The sequence below is a fragment of the Chrysoperla carnea genome, chromosome 2 (assembly GCF_905475395.1).
Source record: "Chrysoperla carnea chromosome 2, inChrCarn1.1, whole genome shotgun sequence".
NCBI lineage: Eukaryota > Metazoa > Arthropoda > Insecta > Neuroptera > Chrysopidae > Chrysoperla > Chrysoperla carnea.
In genome coordinates this window covers 29,446,670-29,459,910 of record NC_058338.1, presented here as the reverse complement: position 1 = coordinate 29,459,910, position 13,241 = coordinate 29,446,670, and the positions used below count along the sequence as shown (strand labels likewise).

General features: G+C 29.5%; 1 protein-coding gene across 1 annotated transcript in view; it reads right to left on the bottom strand.

The window, feature by feature from the left end:
* Nucleotides 1–12,082, bottom strand: part of LOC123292613 (GTPase-activating Rap/Ran-GAP domain-like protein 3) — a 176,602-nt gene extending 164,520 nt beyond the window's left edge. Inside the window, exon 1 of the mRNA XM_044873327.1 lies at nt 11,928–12,082. Within this exon, the coding sequence (XP_044729262.1) occupies nt 11,928–12,082 (155 nt within the window). The remainder of the gene's footprint in view (nt 1–11,927) is intronic.
* Between the last annotated feature and the right edge of the window lie 1,159 nt (nt 12,083–13,241).

The window sequence follows — 13,241 nt, the reverse complement described above, 5'->3', positions numbered from 1 at the left end:
TTTGGAAATTTATAATAATAAAGAAACTGTATTTCCTTTTAATAAATTTTTCCCAACATTAGAAATAAATTATAAATAAAAAATTATATTCTTTAGAGATTAAAGAGAAAGTTTATATTATATAACAATTGTAAATATATAATTGAAAATAAATATGTCTGTAGGCATAAAAGGATAGGATTATGCAAAAAAAGGAAGATAATCGACTCTTTGAGGCTATTTTTATTTTCAAATTTCGTCGAAGGACAAGTATGCCGATTTGTTGAGTGTTGTATCAAAGTCTACAGTGTCGTTAACTTAAATTTATGGTATTTTGTAGTTTTCTAACACTTGTATATTAATAATAATAATGGGGTTTAATCTCCGTTGCTCTGACATATACGCCTATAACAGAGGCCACCCACATCATTATTTGTTAATTTTTATTTTTTAACTACATCCGTATATATACAACTACATTTTATGATGTGGGTGGAATCGGTTACTTCGTTCTTATCGAAGTGATGACAGTGTGCAGATCAATTCTACCGCCCCCTTAATTTTAATTGTTCACACTGCCGCGTGAACCTGGATTCGAACCTGCAACCTCCCAGTTAGTAGCGAAACGGTCAAAGTCTAACGCCTTAGACTGCTCGACCACTGAGCCGGATTAGATTTTTGTTGAGCATGTTGAAGGTTGATTACTTGAACTTAAAATTTATGGTATTTTGTAGTTTTTTAACACTTGTATATTAGGGTGGTTTTAATTTTAAATTTACGAATTTGATCCTTGTAGTATAACACCATCCGTAAATATAGGAGCATACACAACTATAATAATGTTTTATAGTTATAGAAATAATAGGGCAACTACGGAAATAGAATACAATAGATATATCATTTACACAATGTTATGGTAACTTTGAGTTTGAAATGGGTTTCAATGAGTTGACAAGTGGATGATATTAAGTTACCATTAAGATATCTATACAGATAGGGAGGTAGTTGGTTGAGATGTTAGTTAAATGTTCATTTAATAAAAGAAAAATCCCAAACGACAATACAAATAATGGATAACTATGAAATGTGTCAATGGGTTTTTTATAACATTTCCTCATCTTAATATATATATATTTCTTGTGTGCGTGTGTATGTAATTGAACTCCTCCTAGACGGCTGGACCGATTTTGATGAAATTTTTTGTGTGTGTTCGTGGAGATTCGAGAATGGTTTAGATTTACAATTTGGTCCAGTACAACTGTTTTTGAGGGCTCCGTACCAAAAAAATGAAATTTCATTAAATGGTGGGAGCGCATATAAATCATATCACATTATGTATACTATGTGTACTATGTATTTTTAATAGTATTCAGGTATTGCCAATAGGCATTTATTAGAGCCATATGCGAGCTCAGCGAGCTCTACTATCAAAGGTCAGGCCAAAGGTCGAAGGTCAGGCCACTCCAATAAATAGGAGTTAAATTGGGGTTTAGCGGGATGGGTTTAGCGGACAGGCTAAACGTAGTATAGGTATTCATGAATTGGAGTTACGTTTTTACGGGACAACGTCCGTCGGGGCCGCTAGTTTTTTATAAATGTCGTATTGATCAGAATCTAGTATTAAATCTTGCAATTAAATCTTCATATAAGAAAAATGACACTCGTGCGTCAATTTTTACAAAATCCACATCTAACTTCAGGCAATGTACAAATTATATTATTACAAGAGTAAATGTGATTTTTTAATTTTTTAGGGAGCGCATATAATTAAGTACTTTTTTTTATTCTGTTTTACGTACAATTTCAACAGAAATAACACAATCAAAATAATTTGAAGAAAGTTCTATTCGTAGTTTCTGAATGAGAATATTAAGACTTATCAAGAACTTATGAATCTGGTACCTTAAACCTATATCTAACCGGAATGTATAAAATTGATTGTGTTTGATCTTATATCTACGTAGACAATTTAGGTTTGTTTTCGTTGCCTACACTTTTTACAAAACTTTCGAAAATTTTACACTTTATACATATACATGGTAAGAAATGCATGACGTTTATTACAATGCTGATATAGTATAGGGACAGATACAAAAAGGGTTTCGTATTGAACTACGATCCTATTGAGTATCTTATTGAACAACGATTTTATTGAGTATAGGAATTCGGTTTTTTCCATCGATTCTATTCATTGCAAAAAAAATTTCTTGGTAAACGTTAGGTAAAGTTATTTTTATAGCTGTTAGAACTAATTACAAAATAGATTTTCAAACTTCATTTGAGACATGTATAATAAAACAAACTTAATTGCTAGTGACATTAGTATTGCTTGTTACAATTTCAGACTCTTTCCCAAAGAGGATAAGATTTACTCTTTGCTCTTTTTCTTATAATCTTTGCACTTTCCCTACTCTCAATACAAATGGATAAACACTGCACCTAAACTCTTTGCATGCTTGTGTAAAAGGTGTTAGTAGCAAAAACAAACCTACTATATTTATGCCAATGTAAGAATACAAAATGTATTCAATAACAATATATATACATATATACAGAATGTTCCATTTTCATCTAAGTAAGAGGTATTATAGGTGTTATTTGAAATTGCAAAAGTAACTTGTATCGTGCCTTATGTGTTGTAGTTCATCTATTCAACTAAGAAACTCCCAATCCCCAAGCGTCTTATAACTATCTCAACACATATCGAAGCTTCAACACATGTATATAATACATTTCACTTAGATGCATTGCTTAACGCATGTATAGTGTCAAACTCGTGATATTTATATGCCTAGATGTAAATCGAACATTCTGTACATATATATATATATATATATATATATATATATATATATATATATATATATATATATATATATATATATATATATATATATATATATATATATATATATATTGTTGAATCCCTTGAGACTCACGTAATCATCATAAATAGCAGATTTAATATAATGTGTACAGTACCATTTATATCAAGGCAAAAGAAAATACATAAACGAAAAAATATGAAAAAATATCAAATATTATTTTCAACGGTGTTCGTTCGATTTATATAAACGTAGTATTTCTGAAAACACGTAAATAATATATATGTCTGTCAATAAAACGTCATGTTACTTTTCTTCTCAATTAATCCAACAGATTGTGCCAAGCAAACAAATTTTTAATACTGTTTTCTTGAAAAATACGTGGGTATTTGGTTTTGTAAATATATTTATACCAGCTTGATACTCGTCCGCTTCACTGGGCTTAAAAGTATAAACCACCGCTTTATAGCCTCCACCTCTTTGGATCTCACTTATCAACGTTCCATAACACTTGAAGGGATTGTTTTACGCAGCTAAAAGATGTGCACAGTTTTCAATTTTTTAAATTGCAAAGTAATCATAATTCATTGAGTATGTTAGAAAAGGTAGCCATGTATTGTGACAGTATCTGTATGTTTTTAATTTATAGCTCATGTGTTATTCTGATGTATGAGCTATATTGCTGTACAGTTTCATTAAAAACCATTCGCTAGTTTTTGCGTGAAAGCGTAACAAACAAACAAACAAACATCCTTACTTTCGCATTTATGATATATAGGGATTTATTATATAGGAATATCAATTATGTATGTGTGATAGGAATGTATATTTAGCTATCTAAGAGTGGCTATCTCTCTATACTCACACGACGTGAAAAAACAAACGATTCCGTAATCTACACTGTCTATACTGATATTTCAACAACTCAGTCAATTGTTTATTTTCACTTGCTGTTTTTCATCAAAAGGAAGCCCGGATTACACTTTTTCTTAATAATAATAAAATACAAACTGTGCAACCGTGCAATTACGTTTGTCTTAACATATGTGTACGTAAAATAAAAAAGATATTAACGATAGAGATATCTACACAATGCTGAAAGCAATCGATTACATTCAAGATTTATATTTATAATATAGAATTCTTAAAATTGGTGTCTTCTATCATACCTAATGATAATGAAGGTGAAACCACTACCTTGGAGAATAAAATAATGAAAATAATTTATCTTTAAAATGTGTTATACTCAAATTAAGAATATAATATTTATGATGTAAATAATATATATACGATTTAAATAAATCTTTTATAAAAGTGTTCGTCGAAATTACATTTGCATCCGTAGAGATTTTAAATTTAATGTAAATTGTATATTTGAATGAATACCGCATTCAATGAAAAAACCTTAAGTCTCCATTGTTCGATTCAAAATATTAATTTTAGACGTATATGAGACACAACAGATTATTCAATTTTAATATTTATAGACTTTTATAGAAATTATGTTAAAAGCCTTAATAGTCAGTGGTATTTTTGAGAAATATCGGTTTATATTTTTCTTTAATCCCATATATAACCTTGCTGATTGCCACTTTTTATACCATGTATATATGATATATATCTAGGTATACTAAGCTTAGTCTCAAGTTTTTAACGCTTAAAAATATTGATGCTACGAACACATTTTGGTATAGGTGTTCATAAAATCATCGAACTAGGCCATTTCTGGTTGTTTGTCTGTCCGTTTATCTGTCCACCTGTCAACATGATACCTCAAAAATGAAAAAAGACGTCCAACTGAAATTTAATAGCGTGCTCAGGACGTAAAAAGCGAGATCGAGCTCGTAATTGAGCAACATAGGTCAATTGGGTTTCAGTCCGTAAAATTCACCTTGTAAACCGTTAGATATAGAACAGAAGTTTAAATTTTTAAAAATAAAACACGTAGATCTGATGAGTTGTATTTTGTCTTTACGGGATATTTCAACAATTAACTAAGTCAATTGTGTATTTTCACTTATTTAATGTTTATTGTAACATTTTCATTTCTATTTTTAATGATGTTAGAGCTGGTATACACTGCGTATCAAAAGTAGAACTTTCCAAAGAAGCATATTTATAAAAATGTTTCAAGATATTTGAAAAAAATCTATTTAGTTAACAAATAAGTATGGACTCGAACTGACCATGGAGGTCAGCTTCAAAACTTCAAATGGAAACCCCCAATTAAAAAAACAACTTTTTTTTCAACCAAATAGATACGGCAGAAATCTACTGTAAAATTCTACCCATAAAATAACGGAACAGACAGATATTCTATTAGTGGAGCCATTTTTGAATAAAGTAAAACCATATTAAAATAATTTTCATCGAAGAATCAAACGGCGACCTTAATGTTAATCTTGAAGTTAGCATTCAAGATTACTTCAAAATTGACTTTTTTTGAAATAGAAACACATTGTCCACAGCAAAAATATCATTGTTTGCACGTCGTTTCCCAAATTTTTAGTTTTTTATCTTTAAATAACCTACTCTCGTTAAGATCAAGCTCAAGGTCAAAATTAATGAATTTACTTAAAATAAAATTGAATATAAAGATGGGATCATTTAGTTTTTCTTAAAAATGAGTTTCTGAAAAGTTTTTGAACCGTCCCGTTACTTTTGATATACCCGATAATATAATGAGCGTGTTGTTATTTACAGCCTCAGTAATTAAAGCTATTCTTGCCTACCGTCTAGTAAGTAAAGTTCTGAATTAAGAAAGCAACCGATTCAAAGATTTAGATACAGAATATGAAAATATAATAGCACATTTATTTTAGTTTTTTTTATATTCAAGTCATGTCCATACAAGCGTAATGAAATATTCCATCACTACATGAAAGTATACTAAAGCAAATACTAAAAATGAAATGAAATGTACACACATACCATTCCAACACAAATATAGAGTGTTAAAAAACTAAAAGATTTTTTAACTGTTGGTTATGAATTATATTTTTTTGGTTTTTCACTACGCATCATCTACGAACATCTGTGTAAAACATAGCTTATATATTTAAAATTAAAGATTTCTGTAAAATAGGGTGAACGATGTAGGCAATTAAAGTGACGCAGATGGCCATAAATTGACGATCTAAACAACGTGAGAACAAGGAAGGGGAAGGCTATAACGTGGTGGCCTTTACTTACAAAATGGAAATAACCCAGCGAAGGTTGGGGGGAGGCGGTATTATGCCAGTAATATTATAAAAACCGTAATGATTTAAAGCATATTCAAAACACTTTTAAGTTTCAGTAACTTTATATTCCTTAATACATAGAATCTGCAAATATTAATGATTCTACCTTACTCTGAAAATAATAGGCTTTCTTAAGAAAAGAATTTGTTTCCTCGACCTTCCACTTATTTCTCTTCATTCACATTTTTCTTCAGATTTTGAAATTTTTTTGATACACTCAATATCTTGAAAGTATCGTACATGACCCATATATTTTTTGATGGGTAATATTTCGATCATTTTTGTTAGCCGTTTATTTATTCATTTGTTCTAAATCATTCTATACTATACAGGCTGGGTCATTTTAATCTATAATAACTAATAGCTTGTTTTGTAGTTAACCAATCAAAAAATATTTTTTTCAAAAGTTGCAGAATTTAATGGGGGAATATCATATTCTGACGTTAGATTGGATCTAGTTCTTCGGGTTCCTTTACTAGCCAATTTAGATTCTAAACAGTAAGAGATAGAATAACACTTTAAACAAGAAAGTTAATTCTCATAAGAAAACTAACATTTTTCATCTAAACCATTTTATCGTATATCGTCAGCTTTCGAGGGAAATGCGACTTAAAAATATGTTATTATTGCACTTAATCGAAAGAAAATACGCTTTTTACGGAAAAATTCTTTCGTCAAAAGTTGTCAAGGACAATAGAAGACATTCGCCTGTATCCATGACTTTGACATATTTTTAAGTTCGATTCCTTCCGAAAGCTAACGTTTTTAGAAAAAATGTTTTGAACAAAATTGTTATTTTTTTTATGAGGATCAACTTTTTAATGTAAAGTGTTTTTGTATCTCTTACCGCTTAGAATTTAAATTTACTACTAAAGCAGCCCAAAGAACTAGGTCCAATCTGATATCAGAACATGATGTCCTTCATCAAACATCAATATTTTGTTTGAGTTATTTTTCGATTGGTTAACTACAAAATGAGATATTAGCCATTATAGATTAAATTGACCCACCCTGTATATGTGCGAATATCTTTTGAAAGTAAATCAAGTTCTAAAAAAATCAACAGGCTACTAAATAAATAATTCAAGAAAATTTAGTCTTGTTCTGTATGCATACGTTCTGAAAACGATATCTAGGAAAATTGTGAGTCAATATTTATATCATTCTTAAACTAACTTTAACAATGATTGATGAGTTTTTTGGGCATTTCGCATTAAAATAACATATGGGGTACTTTTTGTTTGAAAATACCACTAATCAAAGAAATAAAACCGAAGAAACAATCTGACCCAGAAATTTTTATGGGATTCAGTGGGAAATGTTTTACTAAGTGTGCACAACAAAATCATATACATTCAAACTTATGCTTTTTGTCAAAATGAGGCAGAGGTACCCTACTTCCGGACCGCACATCATCTATTTTTATATAAGATTTAAAACTAATATATTTTACATTATGGATATATATACATAAACCAGCATTTGCTCATGGCTTCGCCCGTGATAATGATTCATTTTAATGGATTCCGTACATAATTGTACTATGATTTCTTCCCTCACATATCGCCTCACTTATGCTTACTCATCCCCATTATATACTACTCGAAATATAGACAATGCCAAATTAGAAGACCCGGATGCTATCCTTCAACCAGCTTGTCGGAGCTTAGCCCACCCCCTTACTATCAACTTTACCTTACACGCCCCTGGGGAAATGACAAGGCATTCGGTCATGGAGTTTCCAGTGCACCATTAAAGAATGAAATAAAAAAAGATACAGTAAACTTTTGTTTTGAACCATATATCACTCATATATCACTTTTAGCATTTCTAACTTCAAAATTGACCAAGTTTCATGCAAACATTCAACCCTAATTTAAACCTCTTTGGGAATAAATTTCTAAAAATACCTTCTTAGTGCACACTTACGTTATTTTATAGTCGTTTGTGTAAATTTTTAGGTTTCTAAACCCAGCGGTTTCAGCTGTGCGTTGATAGATCAGTCAGTTTCCATTTTTATGTATACAAAAGATATATATTAAACAGTTCCAATAATGAAATTATAATCTATTATAAAATACAATGTATGAAAAAGTAACATGAACAATATTTTATAGCCCCAAATAAGAAAAAAAGCAGCCATTATTACACAAACATTCTACATACAATACTGATAAAAAACTTACTATGCTACATACATTTTATTCTTTAAACAAACTAAATACTCGTATCTACGTATAAATTATATTATTCTGATTCTACAGAGGTGCCGACTCCTTCAAATTAATCTTAAGGTTTAAAAACTAACACATTTTTCTTAAAATCAAATATAGCATTTTTAGTTTTCCACAAATTTTTCTTCGAAGACTAAGCGCCTTGTTAAAAAATCACAGGAGTACTTTTTTGCTTAAAATATAGCAAAAAATACAAAAACTGTTTTTGCTTGTTATAAAGAGAAAAATCTAATGATGAATGTAATATAGCGAAAAAAAATTTCAAATTCTAAATTTTAAGATGTTTAGATCAAATAAAATGTACAAAAAGTACTTTTCCTCAAAGTGGTGGAATTATACCATGGACAAGTATAGTAATACATTTTTAACGGTTTATTTACTTTGAACTTCCCCAGGGAAAAGAAAGTCGCCTCCCCGCTTTTTAGAATTCAAAATTAATATGAAATTTTCCAAAAGAACGGTAATCTTAAGTAGAAGTAAGTAAGTTAGCGCAACTTTTTTTGCATTAAGAGGTGAAAACATATTATTCGATAATAGTTCAGTAAAAAATATAAATAATTGTTTATTGAAGAGAATTAAAAAAAATTCACTCGCACCGGAGTACGTATCCGGACCTTTTGGATTCATGCCAAGCGGCTTATCCAGTCCGGCTATAAGAGCTCTAGACACAGAGTGTAATTTTTTCAACTGATCGAATTTTTATTTTTGTTTTGCTTGTCAACATTAACTCATTTTTTATATATTTGTATACAAGCTATTGAACAAAACATAAATAATAAATAAATAATTGTTGATTAAAACTTTTCTTTGGTAGTGTATTCAAAATTATAAAGTTACTAAGCACATAAAAAAGTGATAAATTCATTCACATTAATCTCTTCTGTTCTATACATTATTTCCGTTTTGTATTTGTTGTAGTTTTGTTCGAACAAGAAAAAAAAACATATGATATAAAACTTATTAGATTGATTGTAGTGTACTTTCTGCTTATGGGAAATTACATTTTCTTACTTACTTTATACTACAGGATTATTCGATCAAACAATAGTTGCGTATAGATCGTGTAATTATATTTAGCACTTCTCCTAACATGAAGAACGTAGTATCGTAGCAATTATAGCAAACTCAAAGGCGATTCCATTTGGATTTCTTTTAATTTGGTCAAAATAGTCTTATAGTCTAGTCCAACAAGTTCAAATTGGTGAAATATAGAAATACTGGTCGTAAAAATACGTGTGATAGCTCGTTGGATTGGGAATGATATCTAAATATAGGTGCTAGAAGCTTTTTTCAACACGTAAAAAATTAATAGCAAGTTATAAACAATTAAAGCTGATGAAAAAGGTATTTGGTCTTTCGTCAATATTTCATTAAATATTAATATTTAAGAAATGTTGAATTTTCGACAGAATTGAAAAAAAAGGACAGTTGAAAGGAATGGTTTAGAATAAAATTAAACTTTGGATAATAATTTTAGTTTTCGAGATATTAATTTAAGCATAAACTGGTCAAAATTGGGAACTTAGGCATAATTTATCTTTTATACGGTCAAAATTTCTGAAACTTTGAGATTTCATAAAAAGCTCTACTAAGGTCTTAAATTTAATTTCCCGCTAAATTCTCTCGAAATAAACATTTACCATAGCCTTAGCATAGGGACTGCAATTACCATGCTGGAAATACCCTACGAGATAAGAATTCGAAATTATCTCTTTTAATTATGACCATTTTATTATTAATATTCGTAAAAATGGTATATTTATCAAAGTTATAGAGACTGAAGTCCATTATAATGTAAAAACAAGTGAAAACAAACAATTGACTGAGTTAATTGTTGAAATACCATGCATAGTCAGTGTTGATTTCTTTATCACATTACACATACAAACATGTGACACATACATAACTGATAATCAAGTATAGTACATTTTATAAAATTTCCGCCTAATTGGCGCCCTCACGGATAGACAGTGATGTTTACGAAAAAATGTTTCAAACAAAAGTTGTTTAATTTTTGATAAGGAACATTTTTTACATTTAAACTTTTGTTCTATCTCTAACGGTTTACAAGATGGGTCCTACGGACCCAAGACCCAATTGACCTATGATGCTCATTTACGAACTTGACCTCACTTTTTACGTCCTGAGTACGCTGTAAAAATTTCAGCTCGATATCTTTTTTCGTTTTTGAGTTATCGTGTCCACAGACGGACGGACGGACAACCGGAAATGGACTAATTAGGTGATTTTATGAACACCTATAACAAAATTTTTTTCCTAGCATCATTATTTTTAGGCGTTACAAACTTGAGACTAAACTTAATATACTATGTATATTTCATATATACATGGTATAACAAACGTAAGATTACGTACTTGAGATAATTATTGCTGTATTTTGCTTAGGTACTTAGTTGTTTACAAATTATAGTATTGATGTTCATTTCGAAATATTACTTAGTGACAATAAATTATGATACTTCTAAGTAAGTACATCAAACGGTTGTTATTTATTTGCTTTATTGCTTTTATGCACCGTTAGCGTTATCTACTAGACACAGAGAATCATTCTTATATGAATGAAATTATAGTTCACAGCATTCAAATTGGAATACCAACTTGGAATTATACAATGAACAATTGACATAATTACTTTGAATAATAACAAAGTTGTATTATAACGAGTTTTCCATTAACAGTATTCAAACTAAAAAATAATTTTTATCGATAGAATATTTTTAAACCTGATTCTTAACTCTATAAACCTTGGTATTGAACTGGAATGGAAACTGTTTTTAATATTGAAAAAAAGCAATAAAAGATTTTAATTTTGTAGGAAATATTTACAATTAATTTTTTTCTAAACTTTTGTCTTGAGCTAAGAATATAGAAAAGTTCAATAAAAACAAAATCGTATTCAAATCATGAGTAATTAATTGAGTAGTGCGAAAAAAAATTTCCTGAAATACAGGTAAAGATGTCTCATTTTCTAGCTTTTTTTTACACAGTCACGATTTTGACATTTTAATTTCGTCATTTTCAATTAACATTGGATATATTTCAGCCCCTAGTCTTTAATTTATTGAAAAGTATTTAATAGACTACTAATGGATGGAATGGCACGTAAATCTTATTTTTTTTCGCACGACTTGTCACGCCATTTTCACACGCTTCTCCTATGTTACGTGTATTAAAAATGGCATTTTTTATTGCAAATATCTCATATTAGGCCAAGTAAATTGTCTTCAAATTTTAACAACATGAGCATACTTATATTAAAAGTTTTGAACATTTCTTCATATTTTGCTTGCGTGACCCAACACTTTAAGCCGATTATATGATTTTTTTTAAATAGGTATACTTTTATTCAAAATTTTACACTAACAAATTTTTCTTTACAAATTCCGAGCAATATTTACCTACCTTTTATTACTCATAACCTATTTGTCTTTTAAAACCTAAACCACAATTTGGCTAAAAATACTGTCCACAATTCATAAAACTCTTAAGCATAAAAAAATAAATATGTATGAAATAAAACGTATGTTAGTACATTCCTGTATATTAGTCTTCCTGTAGGTACAATATTATGATTTATATATAAAGCATTTTTATTATTAGATATACATTAAAATGCTATAACTTACCTTCTGGGAGCTGGTGTTGTATTTATAAGATCAGGCCATGCGATGGTTAATAATGAATCTCTTACAAATAGTTCCCATGAGTTTAATTGTGTTTCACTGAATACACGTTCAGATCGTTGTAAACGTGGCCTCCCACGACGAGCTGTTGAATCCATTATTCAAATGATGCATAGGATGATATAGTTTTAAAAAAACACATAAAACTTCATAGAAATTTTATATAGATAGATCTGTAACAATAGAATATGAAAAATAAATAATATGAAACATAAGTAAATAAAATGAGTTCTTTGCAAACTATTAAAATTTATGTTTGCATTTAAAATGATGTAATAAGAAATTATCAGAAGACAAAATAATCTTATCAATTAATCGATATCAAGCAGGATGCTCTTCGGTGAAGCACCCCAATTTTGAATACGCTCTTAAATACTACGCTTTTGAACATTGACTTTTTTACATGATCATACAAATTTTTGTATGCTTTTAATCCATATGTTTATTAAGCGTGTTTTTAAGTATTTTCACCGCGTGCTTTCAGCGATCACGATAACCAAATATGAATATATCCATGGGCGCCGCTCGGACTATATTCAGGGAGATGTATCTGCTTTTAACTTGAGTTGGTCAAAACAATCGGCTATTTGTATCTCTAGAAAATGATCTCCAAATATGAGATATTAATAATAAGAAGGTTCTCCTCATCAAAGTATTAATTTTAACCTCAACCTAATATGAAAAATTTCATATCTTGCCATTTATTGAATGTACAGCAGATCTCAACACATATTTTCGTAGGAAGTTGAACGTTCTACAAAAAAGGTGTCCAACACTTTTTCCACTAATCTAACCACTTCAAATATATTGAAGATCAAAATTTGAAGAACTAAAAATTTTTTGCTCTTCTATGCCCATTTAAATTTTCATTTTGTAAGCTATTTTTGATATTAGTATCAAAGTAGATCTATAATTATTCCATCAGTGAACCTTTCATAACTGGTCGTGATCCCAGGCTTTCATAACTGCCATTCAGGTTTTCATAGCTTTCATACTGTTCAGGCACCCGAAAGTGGTTAAAAGCAAAATTTAAGAAATAAAATCTGAACATTCTTACTTATTGGTCAAGCTTATAAAAGCGTGTTAATGTTATATTTCTTAAAATCACATTTGATCGATTTTCTTGGAACACGTAGCTCCTAAATGGATAAATCGATGTTTTATTTTTGTTTTGAAAGGTAATTTGATTGAGAGTACTCTTAGCTATATTTCAAGAAAATCTGCAAAGCTGTTTAAGAATCATCAGCTCTTTTCTAT